This window comes from Amblyomma americanum, chromosome 1, assembly GCF_052857255.1.
Source record: "Amblyomma americanum isolate KBUSLIRL-KWMA chromosome 1, ASM5285725v1, whole genome shotgun sequence".
Classification (NCBI taxonomy): Eukaryota; Metazoa; Arthropoda; class Arachnida; order Ixodida; family Ixodidae; genus Amblyomma; species Amblyomma americanum.
Genome location: NC_135497.1, coordinates 86969760 through 86990263, shown reverse-complemented (window position 1 = coordinate 86990263; position 20504 = coordinate 86969760). Strand labels below are relative to the sequence as shown.

The window sequence follows — 20504 nt, the reverse complement described above, 5'->3', positions numbered from 1 at the left end:
AGAGAGAGAGTGAGGCAGAGAAGAAAGAGTGTGCTGCCCGTGCACTCTCCTCCTCCCAGCGAGCTCGGCTACTACAGCTCGGCCAGCGCCGCCTCTATTCATTCTTTGCCCACCGCGTTCCAGTTGGCGACAAAACCCCAGCTACTCCAACCGTACAAGGGATGTGCAGCGTTCCGGCGCGGGCTTCAAAAGGCACCACTGCACCGCCGCTGCTGCCGTACATTCGTTCCTGCAAAATGATGGCCTGAAACCAGCCCGCGTCATTAGAAGTTTTTTCAGTGGTTGTGCCGCCATCTGTGGAGCTTGCGGAGAGTCGTCGCGCGGACGTTGCAGCCTACAAACTGTCTGACCGACTCAGTGCCAATCCCCTTCGTTCAGCGCGGGGCTGCGCTCAGTACACGATGAACCCGAACTGGGGTAAGTGATTTCGAAGCATTGTCATGTGCACCATTTATTATTCTGAGACATAACAGTACAGCGATACAATATGAGAGCCTGCTCGTATTGCACCTCGAACATACCAGAGTATGGGCAGCGCTATGTTTTCACCGCCTAGAGTGTTAACGCACCTCAAATGAGCACGTGCGAAGGACGCGGCTCCGGCCTTGAATGATAAGTTATACCACGCTGCCTCTCTCTCTCTCTCCCTCTATCTTTCTCTCTCTCTATTAAAGCACTCTAGGTGCTGAGAAGTTCTAAAGTACGGGAGTTTTTCTCCTCATCATCGGCGCTGCTGTTGAACTTAGTGTGCTATTTGCATTTGGGATCAATTGCGAATAAAAACACACCTGCGCGCCTCCTCACTAAAAACAGGAAATGCGTTCCTACTGTGAAGGATACCGCAGTCGCGCTAACGCCCTATGTCGGGTGCTATGCTGTCACTATCGAAAATCGTTCAGACTTGCAATCGTCATTCGGAACCAACACTCATGTCGACTACCAAGTTCACGTGAACAATATAAACAGTTGCTTGTTGAATTCTAAATTACCTACAGGAAAGTGCACCGCAAATTTCTAACAAAACCGCGTGCGGCACGGTCTGATTACCACACGCGAAGCAGCTCCGGCCACGATTTGGCTATTTCGCCTGGAGGGTAAGCAATTGCGCTGTCTCCAGCTCCGCGCAGGAGGAAAGCTTGCGGAAGAGTTTCGAAATAAATTCCGATTCAAGCTTCGACTCGGGCTTCGACAGAGAGGCAGAAAGGACAAACAAGGTGCAAAACTTGTGTGTATAAGTTAGAAAAAAATTTGCTAGTTCCAGTCGTGACCCTTTGACTTCGTCCTGTAGCGCGTTTACTGCGGATTCCATCGAATGTTTAAGGTAAGGTGTGGGGCTGCAAAATGACTGTCCCTGTCGGACTGCGGAAGCCAGTAAAGAGTCACAGTTGGTCAGTCCCCGTCTGTAGGCACGGCATCTAGGAGTCGGAACTTTCGTTTTTAACGCGATAAAAATAACTTATAATAAGAATAGCTTAAAATAACTGCCGTGGCTCTTCTAGGCGGTCCGCAGAGAGCAACCTATAAGAGGCAGGTGGGCCACCTAAGTCACGTGACCTTGCAGCGTCATCACAACCTGCCCACCGGATAGTGAGCAAACTTCCTGCCGTGGCAGGTGGCAGTTAAATTAATGATTGGTCCTCGGGAAGAGCAAGCAACCTGGGCCGCACAAACTCCACCGACGGCAGCACCTGTCATCGCAGGCCAGTTGTTCATCGCTTAACCGCTGCACCGCTGCGCCAGGAGGGGTATGATGACTCCCAAGGATCTATGAATGTAAAGAAGAGAGTGACCTTCTGCATATATGGGCATTAACCCATTACCCTCTCGCGTCATCCCCTTAAGGCGGAGCTCAAGTGTCTCCTCCAATTTTTTGTTATTTCTTGAAAATCCGGCAGAGTTTTTCCGGTTTTTATTTCACAAGATTTTTTTCGTTGATATTCTTTTTCAGTTAATAATTTCGGCGTATGAAAACTGATTTTTTCGGAGATGGTACATGGTACCACGCGGTGATAACATGTGCGGTCAAATGGCACTTTGGCAGTTTGTCTTGACTTTTTCTGTCAGCCCAAGTGTTTGATTTACCTCTAAATACCGTACAAATGACCGTTAATTACTGGTGAAACGTCTTATAACAGCTCTTGCACAAGGAAACCCTAAGGCAATAAAAAATAGCGAAAACTAAATAGTGGAACCGTTAGACAAAGGCGCTATTGGAAGGTGATTCCTATCGCTAGCTGTTGCGCTAGGTTAAGCGCGACGGTGGGACATTACATGGTCTGCGCGTTGAGAGCAATGGAACTGCGGCTTATAACTTTAGTGGTATCCAAAACATGGCGCTTGGTCGTGACACGCGTGCGGTTCCGAGTGTGATTACATGCTGTGATGACCCCCATAATGCGCAGGTCCACACGGGACGGAGAGGCAAAGAGACACCGTATGGCTCAGTTTAAACAAACAGATATATTCAATAATTATACATGATTAAGATTCAGAGGCTGGGGCGTCCGAGCTTACGTGCCGACGACTTCATGGGGGCGATGGAGTGGCTCCGGAGTTGGGCTCGAGCGGTTGCTGGCAGAAGCTGCACGCCGTCGGGCTTCGGCGCTGAAGGCCCTCTTGGCGAACGATGTCGTCCTGAGCGTTCTTCTGTACTGCTTGTCGATTTTTATATCCTCTTCTCCACACTCCCTAGGGTGAGGACGCCCACGCCGGAGGGGAAGGAGGGGGGGCTAGGGCTTTCACTTGGGCGCACAAACATACCACCGCACTTATGGTCTCGCCCCCCTCACGTGTTGAGTCCGACGGAAAGAAGGTTGTCTTCGAGGTAGCGCATAGCGTCGGCTGTGGTAAGGCGCGCTCTGGCCCGCTGACAGTTCCCGCGGGTCACCGGCCTCCATTCTCCATCCATCAACTGACACTCGCTCCTCAAGGTAAGGCGCGCTCTGGCCCGCTGACAGTTCCCTTGTCCTGGAATGTGTTCGGGAGGGCCGCCCCTGGAACCGCCACGCCAATTGGGGAGGATAAAGCCCGTTTCCCCGCGGCGGCGGCGGCGGGTCCGGTTGGGTCCGGTTGGGCTTAAACCCCTTCGTTCTGGTCGTCACTCAAAGAGCATGGCTGGGTAATTGATGATGCCGCTGTCATCTGGGTCTCCGTCTACGCCGCGCCGTCGAACGCGGAACCTCGTAGCACACACAAGGAATGTCACACTCGCTCACCCTCCAGAAGAATGTTCTCCGAACATTTGAGTCCACGCAGCTCCCCTTGTCTTTCTGAATCGCCTCGCACAGTGCGTCCGACAAAACACTTTTCGCTGCACTCAACACCACTGCACAACACCATATGCCTCCGCTGTCATAACTGGCGTCTCCAGGGGCAGCACTGATCTTCTTTTACAGATAAACATGAAACTCAGCACCCAAGCCTCTCCTTTCTAGTCCAAACTGGACGAAATAAATTTACCACAGTTACAAAGGAGCTCCCACTTCTAGCACGATCACGGCACAGACAAAAATATAGATAACGAAAGGAAGTAGGGCAGGTTCTGCATGCGCTCCGCATGCTCTCCTGTGAAGGTGTTATTTAATGACAGAAAGGTTTAACTACCAACTCCGATAACTTAACACATAAGCACATAGCAATGTTATGAGCTGCGGCATTACACAATTCTAACCAGTTCACAACTCCGCTCTGTTTACGCCATTAGTCCGACTTAGCTTTCCGATTTCGCAGCGGATATCGGCCTTCATGAGTCATACTAAGTAAGTCTGTGCCCCTTTGTCTGCTTTGGGACTCGCGAGGGCTCGTGGCAGGAGCCTCTCCTGGCGTTATCTGCGCGGCAACCTCGCGCGCTTCTTCTTCTAGCAATGCATGAAGTAAATCCGGTGGCATTCCGGCCGTCACCTCGGACGCCTGCCGAACAAATGCAGGAGAGGGCGTTTCTTGCGAACTATCTGCGCGCTCCGCTTCACTTCTGTCCCCATCAAAATCCGCGCTTTCCCTTTCCTCATTTCGTGAATACTGAACCGGTGCCGACTTGAGGCGATTTGCGTGTATCCTTATCAAGCGCCGGTTCACGTCTCGGACTCTGAAGTTTACCGGAGAAAGCTTCTCGACAACCTCGCACGGTCCTCTCCACTTCGTCTGGAACTTACGAGCTAGCCCAGTCTGCCTTTGGCAGTTTTCAATGTACACGCTGTCCCCCACATCAAACGGCGCGTCTCTAGCACTGCGATCGTGCACCTCCTTCCTGCGCTTCGCCGCTTTCTTTAAGGCATCCTTTGCGATGTCCCTCGCCACTTGCAAGCGCGATTCTAGCTCAACCTTATAGTCGTCCAGTGAAGCGTATGGGACACGACGGGGGCCCTCTGGCACTTCACTAGGCTGGTCCGGGTCTCGACCGTAGAGAAGAAAGAATGGCGATTCGCCCGTGCTCTCGTGTGCTGCGGAATTGTAGGCAAACATTGCATACGGGAGCCACAAGTCCCAGTCCCGCTGGTCGCGCGAAACAAAATGCGACAGGAACCCGGCCACGGTTTGGTTCAGTCGCTCCACCGCGCCGTTGCAAGCCGGATGGTACGGTGTTGTCTGCTTCTTAGCGATCTTAAGCAGCTCGCAAACTCTCCTCATTAGCTGCGACACGAAGTTCGTTCCCCGATCTGTCAAGAGTTGCCTCGGGGGTCCATGTCGGAGCACGATCTGTTCGACAAATGCTCTTGCAACCGTGTCTGCCTTCTGATCTGGGAGTGCTACCGCTTCCGCGTATTTTGAAAGGTGATCGACAAATACTAAAATGTACTTGTTTCCGGAAGTGGTCGTGGGCAATGGGCCCATTATGTCCATACCTGTCCGCTCGAAGGGAGCCGAAACCTCAGAGAACGGCTGAATTGGAGCTGGTCTTCGTCCCTTGGGTGTTTTTCTTTCGAGACAGGAATGACACTTCGCACAGTAGTCTCTAACATCCTGTCGCATGCCACTCCAAAAGTAAAAACGCTCCACACGCCTGCGTGTCTTCGCTACGCCAAAATGACCGGCGCATGACGCATCGTGAAACGCGCGAAGAACCCTTTCTGTCCACGACCGAGGTATGACGACTCTCTCCCAAGCGGTTTTCTCTGGTCTCCCTTTCCTGGTTGGCCTCGTGCGCCGACACAGGGTGCCGTCTTTGTCAATGAAATAACCTAGCTGTTCGGGGTGAGACGGTGCGCCCTCTAAGCTTTCGATTATTCGCTTCAGGTCAGGATCTTTGCACTGCTCTGTGCGTAATTCGGCGGGGTCGACTACGGGGACAAACTCTTCTATAGCTGCCACGGCAGCTGTGCGGCTGAGTGCATCAGCATTCAGATGTGTCTTTCCTGACTTGTGCTCAACTTCAAAGCAGTATTCCTGCAGGTGTAGATTCCATCTAGCGAGTCGCGAGCTAGGGTCCCTGACACTCATCACCCATTTCAGAGGATGGCAGTCTGTGACTAGCTTGAATTTGCGGCCGTAAAGGTAGCATCTGAAGTGCTTTACTGCCCAGACAACGGCGAGGCACTCCCTTTCCGTAGCTCCGTACTTCTGCTCTGTGGGGCTCAGCTGTCGGCTAGCAAAAGCAACGGGATGTTCTTTGCCCTCGATAACCTGAGATAGCACGGCACCAACTGCGAACTTTGACGCATCTGTGGCCATAACGAAAGGCAAATTAAAATCCGGGTGGCGCAACAGCGGTGCACTCATTAGCTTCCTTTTCAGAGCCCCAAAAGCATCCTCCGCGTTTTCGTCCCAGCGAAAGGCGAAATTTTTGGCTGTTAAGGCGGTGAGCGGCTTAGCGAGCTTGGCGAACTCCCCTATGTGCCTTCGGTAGTAACCGATCAGGCCGAGAAACTGCCGGACCTGGCGGACGCTAGTCGGGGATGGAAAATCCGAGACACACCTTAGTTTCTCAGGGTCCGGTCGCACGCCGTCAGCTGAAACAACGTGCCCAAGGTATTTCAGCTCGTTTTCAGGAATTGGCACTTAGAGGGCTTCAGCTTGAGACCCGCTCCTCTTAGTCGCACCAAAACCTGCTCAATATCGCGCAAGTGGTTCTCAAAACTGTCACTGTATATGATTATGTCATCCATATACACGAAGCACAGCCTCCCCAGAAGACCTGCCAGGATAACATCAGCGGTTCTCTGCCAGACAGCAGGGCTGTTGGCCAGACCCATCGGCATTCTTTTCCATTCATAGTGCCCTGAGGGCGTGTTGAATGCCGTTTTCTCGGCATCTGCCGGATCCATTGCTATCTGCCAGAATCCCGCCGCATTGTCCACTACCGTGAAGTACCTGGCAGAGCCCAGCTGAGAAAGCGTCTCCTGTATATTGGGGATGGGGTATGGATCGATGCGAGTTACGGCATTTAGTTTGCGGTAGTCCACTACCAATCGATACGAGCCATCTGGCTTTTCCACCAATAGTTCTGGTGCTCCCCAGGGTGACTTTGAGTGTTCGACAATGCCGCGATCAATCAGGTCCTGCACCTGCCGCTCCATCTCCTCACGTTGGGAGTAAGGAATCCTGTACGCACGCTGGTAAACGGGCGATGAAGTGCCGGTTTCTATCCTGTGCTTTATAACGCCACAGCAGCACAAATCCAGGTTGGACGCGGCGAATACCTCCGAGTAGTCGTTCAGCAAACCAGCCAGAGCCTCCCTCTCCCTGGATTTTACGTGAGAAAGATCGAACGACACCTTTGGAGCAGCCGAAGGACTAGCATGCTCTACAGTTGCGAGTACCGTATCGGTGGGCTCACGTTTCTCTATCGCAGAGGTGAAGAAAGCCAATGTTTTGTTCTTGGGAAGGCTCAGTGGCTGCTGGCTATAGTTAACCACCCGTAGGGGCACTCTGTGGGCGTCATTAACTGTCACGAGGCACGCGGCTGCCTTCAGGCCATTGCTGAGAGAGTCGACCGTCTCAAGCACTCCCACGGCGCCGCTCTCTACATCTGAAGGCACAAACGCGTACAAAATGTGCTGCGACCAAGGAAGGACGACCGCCTCCTCGACCAGCCTGACGGCAACCCGCGAATATACCTTCTCCAATGATCCCACTGTTTGACGGGTGTCAATATCGGTAATGCGAATCTCAGCCCCTCTCCTGTTCAAAAACGGAACTTTTGAGCCGCCCGCATTAACCTCTTCCTCAGAGAATGAGACTACTACCTTCCCTTTTCTCAAAAAATCCTGCCCTAATATACCTGACACTCCGTTTGGCAGAGACACCGTGTCCGGGCATACGTAGCAGGGGTGCTCCAATGCAATTCTACCGAGAGAGAAGTGTAACCGGTAGAGTCCACTTATGCCAAGAGGATCCCCCGTTATGCCTACAAATTTGGTTGCCATACCACCAGACGCTTCCAACACCTCGCGGTCCCCCTTCCTTCGAAGCGTGTTAAAACTGCTCTCCTTAAGCAATGTCACCTTTGACCCCGTATCTATCAACAATTCCATGCAACAACCATTTAACTTGCAACGCACAACAGGGCATGCCTCGTCGGCCACACAAACTACCGCCACCTCATCATCCACTGCTCCCTCCCCACGCTCCTCAGGCTGGGGAGGACTATCTAGTTTTTTGTCTCGGTATCTGGAGCCCCGCTTTAGGCTTGCTTAGGGCGTGTCTCGCCTGCTTCTCTTTGTGGCTCCCCACGGCGCACGTTTTGGCAGAACCTGGCGATGTGTCCGCGACCCTGGCAAGCGAAGCATACGATTTCTTCAAAATCTCGCATACCGCGCCTGTAGCTTTGTGGCGGTCTCCGATTTCCAGCGAATGGGCGCTGTTGAGCGCGCGCTTCAACCTGGCGTTCTACCTGCTGAGATAGCAGCTGTTCTAAGCGATCTAACCGCTCTGTCAAGAGAGCAACCTCAGGGTTGAGCACCGCTCTATCTATGACGCGTACTCTCGCTGCGGCTGTCGTTAACGCCTCATTTCGTTCCTCATCCAATGCGGCCTCCACGGCTTGGTCGAAATTTCTCGGCTTGCGCGAGAGCACGAACCGGCGCACGGGGTATTGCAGACCAGCCACGAACAAAGCGGTCATTTCCTCTTTAAGTATATCCTCCGCGTATTTCTTCTTTAGCTGGTCTCCTTCCTCCTCCCTGCTTAACGTATCGCGCGCTAAGCGCTGAAGCCGCGACGCAAACGTTCGCACGTCCTCCCCTACCATCTGTCCGGCGTCACGGAACCTCTGTACACGCACGTGACGTGGTTCAGTGTCGAAATGCTAAAACGCGAGCTTCTTAAATTCCGCAAATGATTTTGTGGATTTTACTTTTTCGTCTCGCCAAGCAAAATCATGAGCAGCTCCTGCCATCTTACACCTCGCCATTCCCAGCATTTAAGCATCGGACCATCCCCCCATTTTCCCAATCTCTTCTAGCATGGAAAAGAAATCGCAGATTGGAACCCCTATCTTATCTCCCGTAAACGTCAGAATGACGCTTCCTAATGCCAGCATGCTTGCTCCGAGCGACGGCTGTGGAGTGGGAGCTCCCTCAGATACAGACATTTTTTTTCTCAAGCCCTCCAGTGCCTCAAGCCTCTCAAATGGGGGTAAAAGTCCCACAATCAGTCCCGTGATTCCCTTTTGATTACAATTTTGAAGTCATGAATGTCGCAGCATTCAGAGGACATTTGCTTTTGAGACCCCACTTCTGACACCAGTGTGATGACCCCCATAATGCGCAGGTCCACACGGGACGGAGAGGCAAAGAGATACCGTATGGCTCAGTTTAAACAAACAGATATATTCAATAATTATACATGATTAAGATTCAGAGGCTGGGGCGTCCGAGCTTACGTGCCGACGACTTCATGGGGGCGATGGAGTGGCTCCGGAGTTGGGCTCGAGCGGTTGCTGGCAGAAGCTGCACGCCGTCGGGCTTCGGCGCTGAAGGCCCTCTTGGCGAACGATGTCGTCCTGAGCGTTCTTCTTCCGTACTGCTTGTCGATTTTTATATCCTCTTCTCCACACTCCCTAGGGTGAGGACGCCCACGCCGGAGGGGAAGGAGGGGGGGCTAGGGCTTTCACATGGGCGCACAAACATACCACCGCACTTATGGTCTCGCCCCCCTCACGTGTTGAGTCCGAGGGAAAGAAGGTTGTCTTCGAGGTAGCGCATAGCGTCGGCTGTGGTAAGGCGCGCTCTGGCCCGCTGACAGTTCCCGCGGGTCACCGGCCTCCATTCTCCATCCATCAACTGACACTCGCTCCTCAAGGTAAGGCGCGCTCTGGCCCGCTGACAGTTCCCTTGTCCTGGAATGTGCTCGGGAGGGCCGCCCCTGGAACCGCCACGCCAATTGGGGAGGATAAAGCCCGTTTCCCCGCGGCGGCGGCGGCGGGTCCGGTTGGGTCCGGTTGGGCTTAAACCCCTTCGTTCTGGTCGTCACTCAAAGAGCATGGCTGGGTAATTGATGTTGCCGCTGTCATCTGGGTCTCCGTCTACGCCGCGCCGTCGAACGCGGAACCTCGTAGCACACACAAGGAATGTCACAATGCAGTCCTAAGCGGGTGAAGACAGCTGAACAGCACTAGGCTGCCAGACGACATTTGACGGTGAGGTGTGGCCTCTCAACCTTCAGAGGTATCTAATGTAGCGGAACAATACCTCCGAACGCACAACTGCACTGAGTGCAACTCTGAGTCGGTGGTCGCCCGACCTTTTTCGGTTAAAACCTAAATTCGAAATTTGAATTCGGCGTACTTTTATAGCTGGCGCTGGCAGACCAGGGGCAGAACCTTCAAAGCAGTCTATGGTGGCGGCAGCGCAAAAAAAAACGATTTCAACAGTGCAGGGGACAGGACAGAGCGCTGAACTTTCATCTGTATGTTTACTGACCTGAAGACGTTAATGTCCCGGCGGCCATGGTCAAAATAAAAATAGGCCCAAAGATTGTAAAATAGACTGCACCTGTCAACGTTTCTGGCGATGCGCGATCTCCTTATCTATGAGAGCGACGGACGGTTTGCTTACGCAGGCATCGCCCTTCTTATGGATGAAAAACACTTCTGTTCTTTCTCTTTAGATGGCTGCTGTTTATGCTTGAAAAGCAAACTATGGTATCTTCACGGAGTACAGCCGCATACAGCATAATGGGTGGCTAGATATACAGAAGGGCCGTTGTTTTTATGCATTCTCATTCTTTCGTATGCGCGTGTTATTACGACGGAAGTGTGGCGTATGTGAGCATGTCCACGTGAAGAACGACATTTATACACGGCACAGGCTTCGCAATCGACGTATTCAATCGAATACTGAACCGCGCATGATTAATTTTTGCTCTGTGAATTGAAATTTTCTTGTGAGCAGCCTACGGTTACTTGGAGCTCACTGTGCACTGTGCACCGATCTGAAAAAGTGAAGACAGGACTCTCGTCTCAGTTAAGCCTCTTTCTTTAATTTTATAAAAGCAAAAAATTCAGCTGGTATGAAATGTATCATTCAAAGCGCATTCGTGCAACAAATGTGAGCTCAGCTAACAGAACTATGCAGTCGTCCACACACCTGTCTATAGCACTCGAGCAGCGCACCTGAGAGTAAGTACATTTGCGTCATCTACGAGTGACCTAGGGCTCGAAACGAGACCTAATCGTGCATGCACATTCACATGGATCATGTCTAGCTCCTTATGTCTTTAAATGCTATCTTTGGCCAGTCAGGCAGCGGTTATTGTCGTAAATGCACAACAGAGCGTGCCGCTCGAGCGCTTTAGACAGGTGTGTGGACGACTGTACAAGTAGCTTGCAATGCGTGAAAGTGCTGACTGAGTACCAGGTGGAGGAGAGGTCAGGAGAGAGAGGGGGAAGGAAGGTGAAGATGGCTTGATTTAAACTTTTACCCCGTTACTCGGCTACTGCTGCTCACTTTGTCCTCATCCTCGGCCTGCATAGTGTGGTCGGCCCCTAAAGCCTTGGCCTTCATGCCCACAATCATGTGGGTTCGCTCCGAGGTCGGCAAAGTCCCGAACAACGCGGTGCCTGGAGGCAAGGATGGCGGCGAGAAGACATACATCGGCCGAGCGGAACACAACGCAGATCTGATTCCAGGCAAGGTGGAGGCTTCGCACGGCTGCTGCTACGTGTCGTACGCCGACGGCGAGCACCGCTACGAAAACTACGAAGTGAGCAGAGTTTCAGTGCGGCGTATACGTTTCTCCCAATCAGCTTTTCGTGCCTGTCTCCATGTTCTGGTGCTTATCTACGCAAATGTATGTCTGTATATGCAGAGAGTCCCACCTAAAGCAATTTAAAGCGATCCAAGGATAAAAAAGAAACGGGCCTTAACATGCGTGACAGATGTAAACAGATAACCGCAGTCGTATGCATCCGCAATCAGTCTTGGCAATTCTTCCGTCTTCCCGCGCTTACTTTTCAGCGAATACCACTGAAAGAATTATCTGAAGAAAACCGCAGAACGCTTACTGCCTGGGGGTTCGGTAACCTGCAACACTTCCTGCCTGTCGATCGTACGTCTGATATCCGCCGTTCGCTTTTGCGCCTTTCAGGCTGGAAGTGCATGCTATCTGCAGCCACTGATGAACCAAATAAGCATCTATCACCATAATCAGGGCACGACGGAGTCAACTGTGAACTTGTTACTCATAAATTGTTCCTCTATGAGAAACGCTGCCCCCGTAGTGCGGAAGCTGGCGAAGGCAACACCCCTCCTTAAGACTGGCGAGACACCAACGATTTACGCGTCCTTCAGGTCCATTGGCTGCAATTGATTTTTATGACTGAAAATTAACCAGGCGATTTTTAGATGAAGTGAGTATGTGCGTAAGTGTGCCATCTCCTCTTTGATGTGGTACGGCTGTGACGCATTCTCAATAATGCATCATCCGGTATCCTCGATCCTTCAACAGGGCCTTTATTTCAAGTGCTTCCGTTAGACTCCCGTCTGCCCTCACACGTGCCGTTGACATCTCGCCTCTTTTCTACAGATCCTGGTGTTTGACGGCGCCTCGGTGCACTGGGTCGCGAGTTCCGGCGCCTCCGTTCCGGGCAGAGCCGTCGAGGGCGGCCGAGCTTCTTCCGGCGAGAAGCTATACATCGGCCGCACCCACCACGAGGGGACGGTGACTATGGGCAAGATTCAACCATCCCACGAGGGTCTGTACATCCCTTACGGCGGTTGCGAGCACCGCTATTCGGGCTACGAGGCTCTGGCCCTGCAGTAGTGACTCTGAAAGAACCATGGAGGAAGGAAATTTGAGAGGCCCCGTGTCTGCCAGATGCATTGTGAAAAGCGTGTCGGAAGACGCGCGTCAATTCTAAGCCTAATTATGAGGCAAGTAGCAGCGGCGGCAGCATGGCGGGCGCGTGTCCGCCGCGGGAAACGAAATGGCACAGGAGACGAGGGAGCTGCCTCAGGTATATGGGACGACCGCATCTTCCGGGCGCGCGGCGGCTGCACGTTTGCCACATCACATCCTCTCCTCTCGTTTTTCCTTCCTCCATGGAGATAATTCCATTCCATTCCAAAAACATTTATTTCCATCAGAAATGGAGACCCCCTAGTCCCTACCCCTGGCGCGGAGGCCTAGTGGCAGGGGCCGGGGCCTCCGCGACTAGATGCAGGCAAAGAGTTGCTGGCTCTTCTCGGCCTCTAGCGCCAGATGGATGGCTTTCCTATGCATGGCGGGGTCCGCGCTTTGCAGAAGGGTCTCCCAGGCTTCTCTACTATTTATTTCTTCATTGACCCATGGGGAGTGTGTGCATTGCCAGGTTATGTAGTCGAGGGTCCCCCTCTCTCCGCATTCCTTACATTTATCGTCTATGTCTTCGTCTCTCAGGACGTGTGATGCCCATACCGGATTTATGTAGTTTCCCGCCTGTAATGTGCTCGAAGTTGTTGCCTCTCTGTTTCCGAGCTCTTTGTCCGGTGGAGGGACAGTTCTTCGCTGTAATCTGTAGTTTTCTATTATCTCCGTGTATGTCTGTAGTCTCTCGTCAAGCTTCTTGCAATCGGGCGGCTCTGCTCTTGCCCGGAGGTAGAGATCTCGGGCTAAGAGGTGCGCCGCCTCGTTGCCTGGAACTGACGTGTGAGCTGGTGCCCATATGAGGCTAATTTTCCTATCAATTTTCCTTTCAACTGGCATTCGCACCACTTCTGATGCTGCTCTGCCCCTTCCGTAATTGTAGATGGCTGTCTTGCTGTCGCTTATTATGTAACTTGCCTTGGTGAATACGCAAGCAAGCGCTATTGCTACTTCTTCCGCTACCTCTGGATTGCGGCTGTGTATTGTTGCTGCCGAGATTGGTTTACCTTGGCCATCTACTACCGAGGCTACTGCTGCTCCCAGTTTGCCGCTCGCCGCATCTGTGTATGCCACTGTCTCGCTGTTTACTTCGCTGAAGCGTTTGACTAGTGCTTCAGCTCTTTTTTCCCACCTTTCCTTATTGAAGGTGGGATGCATGTTCTTGGGAAGCGGGTCAATCCTCAGCTGTTCCCTGATTTTCTTGGAATATCTTGTTTCTTTTGCATGCCTCTGTCCGTCTGCAGTCCCACCATACTTAGAATGGCCCTGCCTGTGTATGTTTGGCTGATTCTTTCCTGCCGGGCGGTCCTTACTGCTTCGGCTGTTTCTTTCCATGTATTAAGGATTCCCATTGCTTGGAGTCTTTCGGTTGACGTGCTTGTAGGTATTCCGAGTGCTCGTTTGTAGCATCTCCTGATTATTGGGTCCAATTTATCTCTTTCTGAGGCCCGGATGTTTAGATATGGTCTAGCGTAGCTGAGTCGGCTGATGACGTACGCTTGTACCAGCTTAACTAGGCTCCTTTCCTTTAGCCCTCTTTCCTTGAAGGCTATTCTTCTGAATATCCCAGTCATCTGTCCTGCGTAGCCTTCCAAATTCTTTATGTTTTCGTCCTTGTATCCGTTACTTTGAATGAAAAGACCTAATATTCTTACTTTGTCTACTTTGGGTACTGGTTTGTTTCCGACAATGATTTTGAGATCGCTGTATTTTTTAAGCCTTAATGATTTGGGGTTGTACATTAAGAGTTCTGATTTTTCTGGTGAGCAGGCAAGCCCCTTAGCTGCTACGTACTCTACCACTGTATCTGCAGCCGTTTGCAGCTTGTTCTCTATTTCTGCGTCGCTACCTTTGTTTATCCAGGCGTTTATGTCGTCAGCATACATGCTGAAATTTAGGTTTTTTATTCTCCCAAGTTTAGCTGTGAGACCCCTCATTGCCAGATTGAAGAGGAGTGGGGAGAGTACCCATCCTTGTGGGGTACCTCTGTTTCCCAGCTCTACTTCTTCCGATTCCAAATCTTGGTATCTTATCTTTGCCGTCCTGTCTGTCAGAAAGTTCTTTATATAATTGTAGGTTCTGCCTCCTACGCCTATTTCCTAAAGTTCTGTCAGGGTTGCCTCGTGTTTGACATTGTCAAAAGCTTTCTTGAAGTCTAGACCTAGGATTGCTTTTATATCTCTCGATCGCGAGTCTATGATGTCGTACTGGAGTCTCAACATCACATCCTGGGTGCTTAGGCCCGGCCAGAATCCGACCATCTCATTCGGCCATAGTTCATTATCTTCCATGAATCGGGTTAGCCTCGTTTGGATTACATGTTCCATTAGTTGCCCTACACACGATGTGAGGGAAATCGGCCTGAGGTTCTCAAGCTTAGGGGGCTTGCCCTGTTTGGGGATTAGTATGATGCTAGCTTCTTTCCATTGTTTCGGAAGTTCACCCTTCTCCCATACCTGCTGTACATATTTTGTTATAGCTGTGATCGACTCATCGTCTAGATTTCGCAGCATTTTGTTTGTTATTCCATCTGGTGCTGGGGCCGATTTCGTTTTAAGCCTGATTATTTCCGCTCTCACTTCAGCCTCCGCTATGGGTGCGTCTAGCTCCTCATTTGGGGGTCGCCCATATTCTGGTAGGCTAGTGCGAGTCACGTTTCCTATGTATGTTTGCTTGATTTCTTCCATGAAGCTCTCGTCTGTTCCGTCGTATTTATGTCGCGTCTTGGCTAGTCTTATGTTTGTCTGCGACCTGGATTGGGTTGAGTCTAGTAAGTGTCTTAGAATGTTCCATGTTTTTGCTAGACTCATGCCTTTTTCCATGTCATCGCGTTTGCTGCACCAATTTTGTTCGCATAGTTGTAGTGCGTATTTTTCGATTTCTCGATTTAATCTGGCTATTCTTCTTTTTAGATTCTGGTTCCATTTCTGTCGTTTGAGCCAGTTTTCTAGACTCCCTTTTGCCTCCCACATGTGCAGTAGTTTGTTGTCTGCTATGAGTGAGGCGTCTTGGCCTTCTAGAGTTACCGTTGCTTCGGCGGCATGTCTTTTGAATGTGTCTGTCCACTCTCCTAGGTCCGTGATGGTTGCGGCTGAGGATTCCTCCCTCCGCTTTCTAAATTTGTCCCATTCTGTGACTTTTGGCTGTTTTAACCGTTTTTCTTTGACTCCCTTCATTAGCGTAGTGGCAATTATATAGTGGTCGCTGCCTAGGTCTTGTCCTGTATTTTCCCACGTTACTGTTCTGGTGTTTTTGGAGAGTGTTAGATCGGGTGTGGTGTCCGCGGTAACACTGTTTCCTTTTCTAGTTGGGTTTCCTTGGTCGGTGTGTAGTGAGAGGCTCAGTTCTTGTATATCCGCCCACAGCTGCCTTCCCTTGCCGTCTTTCCTGTTGTATCCCCACTCCTGATGCAGCGCATTAAAGTCTCCTACGATGAAGAGGGGGTTCTTTCCCGCTGCTTTTAGAGCTTTTCGGAAGATGGCCCTGAGCCTGATCTTTTTCTGTTTAGGGCTTGAGTAGATGTTTAGTAGAAAGAGACTGGGCTCTTCTTTCCTACCCGTAAGCATCTCCACTAAGACTCCTTCTATGTCCCTGGATTGAATATCGTGTTCAATTGTTGCTATGTTTCTTTTCACTAGGGTTGTTACCCGCGATTTTTCCCCTTTATCACTGTGAAACGCCTGATATCCTGGGAGGGATGCTAATTTCCCGGTCTCTTGCAGCGCTATTGCTAGCGGCTTCTCTACTAATGTGTCTATGTAGTTTTGCAGTAACGCTCGCTTGCGTTGGAATCCTCGGCAGTTCCACTGCCAAATGATAGACTTATTTTGTGCGTTTGTGGCATATTGAATTTGAGTAACAGTGGCCTCTAAGTTTTTCTGTCGCTCTCCAAGGGCAATCAGCTCGGTTCTTTGTGTTTGTAGTTCGGTTCTCTGCGCCTGCAGTTCTGCTGTTATGCTTTCAAATCTTTGATTTATATTCTCGTGTATCTGGCTGAGTGCAGCCATGACCTGCGCCATGAAGTCTCTTTGTTCTGTCTGCATCGCTTTTATCGCGTTCCTATTTGCTTCACATTCATTCTTTACCTCTACCCATATGTCTGTTTCATTATCTCCTTTTCGTTTAAGTAGGGGTCTTCTGACTGTTTCTGCCTCCTCTATTTTCTCTCCTACCATTTCCTGCCGCTCGAGTGTTGGGGGGTAGTTTGTTGAGCTACCTGTATGGGTTGTGCGGGTTGTGTGCGGGGAGGGGGGGATGTTGCCTTTTCTCTTTCTTTTTGTGCTTTTATGAGGTTATTTATGAACCCTTGAAGCTCATCTACATTTTTCTTTAACTGTTCTATTTCTCTGTCCTTATCATCTTTAGCCTGGGAGGGCCCTTCTACAAAGCTTACTTGTTTGGGTTCTCTGCTTGGATCCCTGCTTCTGCTCCTTCTCTTGCCCCAGGGGTCCTTTGGGTCCCTTGATCTCGATCTCCTACGTCCCCTGGTCTCCTGGCTCCCGGGGGTCGGCGGGTTTCCTTAGCAGTTTCCTCTCAGCTTGGGGAAGTCCTCCTTGCGGAGTTTGTCTCCATCCGCCGGGGGTTTCTGTTGCTGGGTCGCCAGCTCTTCTTGTTTGCCCTTTTTCATCTCCCAGATTCTTTTCTTGATTTCGTACGGTGTTCGGTATAGCTCTTTGCACTTTTTGTCGCCGAGTGGGTGCTCTTTTCCGCAGAGCTGGCACATGGCTTCGAATTGGTGATCTTCCTGCGGGTTTTCTTCTCCGCATCCTCGGCACTTTTTGTTGTCTGGGTTCGTGCACACGTCCGATCTGTGCCCCATTCGGCAACACGCATAGCATACCTCGTACTTTTTCTTGTACAGGACGCATCTCGTCGGCGTGGGTGAAAGGTACACTTGCCTTGGCACCGTGCTCTATTCGAAGAGGATAAGCACGGCCTTCGTTGCCTTTCCCAGTCTTCTCACTCCTAGGATTGGGGGGTTCTTCGCGCTGAAGTACTCTAGTCTCTCTTTGATTTCGTCTTCAATCCAGAATAAAGGGGCGTCGTATATGACGCCTTTTCCGCTGTTCTCCGGCGCCGCCACGTATGCTTTGACGCTCACCTTTTCCTTGCCTAACGTCAGCTCTCTGGTCGCTGCGTATTTATTCCTCTTAATTTTGTCCTTCGTAGCGATGAGGATCGATTGCTGCTTTGTGTTCAACGTGATGATGTCGTTCACGCCTTTGTCGCTTGCCCCAGCCGCTGCGCTGAACGAACGTCAGTGACATCATTCGTTTCCTAGATACTTCATCAGGGAATCACAAACAACCAACCTTGCAATGGTGCTTGTCAGAATGATAAGCAAAGAATGACAACAAACATCACTGAATGGGTGCACGGTAGATAGAGGTCAGGAAGGTGTGTTTCTTTTCAACACATACAAAGTGGACCAGGTAGGGGGGGGGGAGCTCAGGATGCTTAGGCAACGTTTCGACAAGAGAATTTTATTCGTCCTGAAGGGCATCTGGCACCTAAACGAAGACAAGACCTCCTGTCGAAACGCTGGCTTGACACACTGAGGATCCCCTCCTCCCTTAATCACTTTGTGTTGACACTGAATCGGTGTCACTTGCAGATACTTCATCTGGTTGCTTTCTAAATTCAACCGACATATCACAGAAGTCGAAAAACAAAGCTGCCTCAGGAAAACGTTGATAGGCTCATCGAGGTTCAATGGGTGCCAGCAACAGTGTGGGCTTTCAGGCACGCTGTAATAAAGGACTTCTCATTAGTACTCGCCCCACGTGGTTCTTTCACGGCTGCACTAACATCAGCATGCGAGCATTTCCGCCTCCGTCGAAATGCAGCCGCCGCTGCGCGATTGAACCGGAGAACCGGTGCTCAGCTGCCGAACATCACCGCCCTGGAGCCACCTCGGAGGGGCGCCCCGCGAGCGTCGTCGTCGTATCGCAGGAGCAAATTTTACAAAACCACGCTCCAACTTTCCCTTGCTTCCTTTCTCTTCCATATCTGCACAATGTGTACGTTTCTCGCTGATACCCAGAAATTCTGGGTATGAGCAATTCCGGGTACTCCGCATAGCGTCAGATTGTACCACAAAAAACAATACAACCGCAATCCCCCCTCGGGACGCGTTGCACCCCACTCGTTCTCCATGACAGCCTTAACGACTCGGTGCGATCGCAGGACAAACTTTAACTCTAAAATATTTTGCTACTCATCGGAAGATAAGACCATTCTCATCAATATGTTCGTAACAGTATTTAACAATATTCCACAGTTGCCTCAAAATTAAAAGTAATGTATGAGAAATCTGGACTTGTGGCCAGAGGACTGTTGCACCTGTCATAGGCGTAAATAAAGATTGGGGGGGGGGCGCAAATTTTGTTCACTATTGTTCCTTGCTACCCATAAGGCTTGAAGAGGCGCTACCATGCCTCTCGGCTTGCCCTTATGGAGAGGCCTGTGCATGCCTATGCCTGAGGTGCTTTAGATACCCACGGGACAATGCTTGTTCGTCGTCTTCGTAAGTCTATGCAAACTGCTGCTCAACGTTATACGTTTTTCGATCGCGCGGTGGCGTGAAAAAAAAAAGGCAACTTCGATCCCTCATGAGGATTCCGCCTTTCTGGACACCGCTGGCTTTTAGCATCCTGGTACACCTGGCAGTCGAATAGCTATCAGCACATGAGAATTATATTCTGCTAAAATAGCAAAGCCAAAGATAACTTTGAGAACAGTTCTTACCACCGCGAAACCTCAAAGCTGACCACATCAATTATTGTTCAAAACTGGAGGAAGAACTTATAGCTTTTTTCTTTAATATAAAGCTGATCGAACTATACTACAGCAGCAGAGTCGAGTAGGCAAGGCGAGGCGCCTACGTGTGCTTGGAGAGCCTAACTGCGCATTGGTGAGTGGTCCCAGTCCATATCACAAATGGTGGTGGAAACATTATTACAACGAAATTACAGCAATACTTACGCAATAAAATCAATAACAGCTATAGCTCAACCATTTACTTTTTCATGCCAGTTTGTATTTAAAAAACGTTTATAAGGCCATAAAAACTTCCGCGCGCAAATGTGTTCGCATTTTTTCTTCATAATTTCCTCGAATATACACCGCGGAAAATATTCAGCAAATTTTTCTAACATATGTTTTACAATTCTTGATTAATATCAGCAGTGCGGAGAATGACCATAAAAGTATGAAAAACCCTCTAAGGAGAGAAACACATAAGTAATATTCGGAAATGGAAGCAAATCACTAGATGGCAGACAAAAGAGACACTTCTGGCACAGCTTCGACACGGAAAGCCTAGAGCAACACTGGCGCAAAGCAAGGCTCTTTCTGACAGAAACGGAAAGCTCTGAAAGATGCTCGCTCACAAAGAGCCCAAGAATCCCGACGTTGTTTTAGCTAAACGCGAAGAAAAGAAAGATGAAGGCAGCTCCTTCTGCGCACCACGAGGCACGCGTTTCATCGAATTTCCGCTCGCCGCTATAGCCACGCTCTGAACGTGCAGCGCCTGCGGCAGGTCGCCATTTTGACCCAAGGCTTTCATTTTCGCCGCTTGGCAGCTAGACGAAGTCGAGGGAACTCACTTCAGGCTCGATCCGCATCCAGCGCAGCGCGACGACATTTTGACACCATCGTAAGAGGTTGCGCCAGCCGGTTCCGGAGAGGAAAACGTCGAGAGCTGCCACAGCTGGAGAGCCGTACCGGGGGAACCCTGCCCGTAGCGCGAGCCCAAGACTGCGCCCACGTAAGCGGCATCCCTCATCAACTTGCCTCTGCTGTCGTGCTTGCAGCTGCGATGCCGCAACGCCTTCACAGCAGCCTCAAGACAGAACAGCAACGATCGCCCACTGCCGCGTGCATTCTGAACAGCAACTGCCCGCATGCCTTCGGCGGGCTGCTCACAGCTGCTCCAGAGAATGTTCCTCTGTTCGTGCTGGACCTGCTTCGGCGCCCACGTTTTGCGCACAAGAACAGTATCCTTGCTGTACCCCACCGATGCGAAATGCCTGTCCCGCATGGCGCGCAAGAACGCTCTGGTCGGCATGACCAGCTGACCATGATTGCAGTCGACGCAGAGCACAGTGTCACCATCGCCAGTGCCCGGCACCTGCTGGCACCCTTGCCTCGATGCCCACGTCGTCCTCGCAGCAAACGTGACCGCCTAGTGCTCCAAGTTTCGGCCCCAGCTGTCTCCCAACTTC

At 51.0% G+C, this 20504-nt stretch overlaps 1 protein-coding gene across 1 annotated transcript; it reads left to right on the top strand.

Annotated features, from left to right (window-relative positions):
- The first annotated feature begins 297 nt into the window (after positions 1–297).
- Positions 298–12215, top strand: LOC144113162 (natterin-3-like). Its single transcript, XM_077646090.1, has 3 exons — positions 298–417; positions 10910–11139; positions 11962–12215. Exons 1-3 carry the CDS (start codon positions 402–404, stop codon positions 12196–12198), a joined length of 483 nt encoding a protein of 160 aa, XP_077502216.1. The 5' UTR covers positions 298–401; the 3' UTR covers positions 12199–12215.
- Positions 12216–20504: the final 8289 nt, after the last annotated feature.

Excerpts from the sequence above, each read along its gene's own strand:
- LOC144113162 (XM_077646090.1), top strand. Across the intron at positions 11,140-11,961 it reads ACCGCTACGAAAACTACGAA|ATCCTGGTGTTTGACGGCGC; the intron begins GTGAGCAGAGTT and ends TCTTTTCTACAG.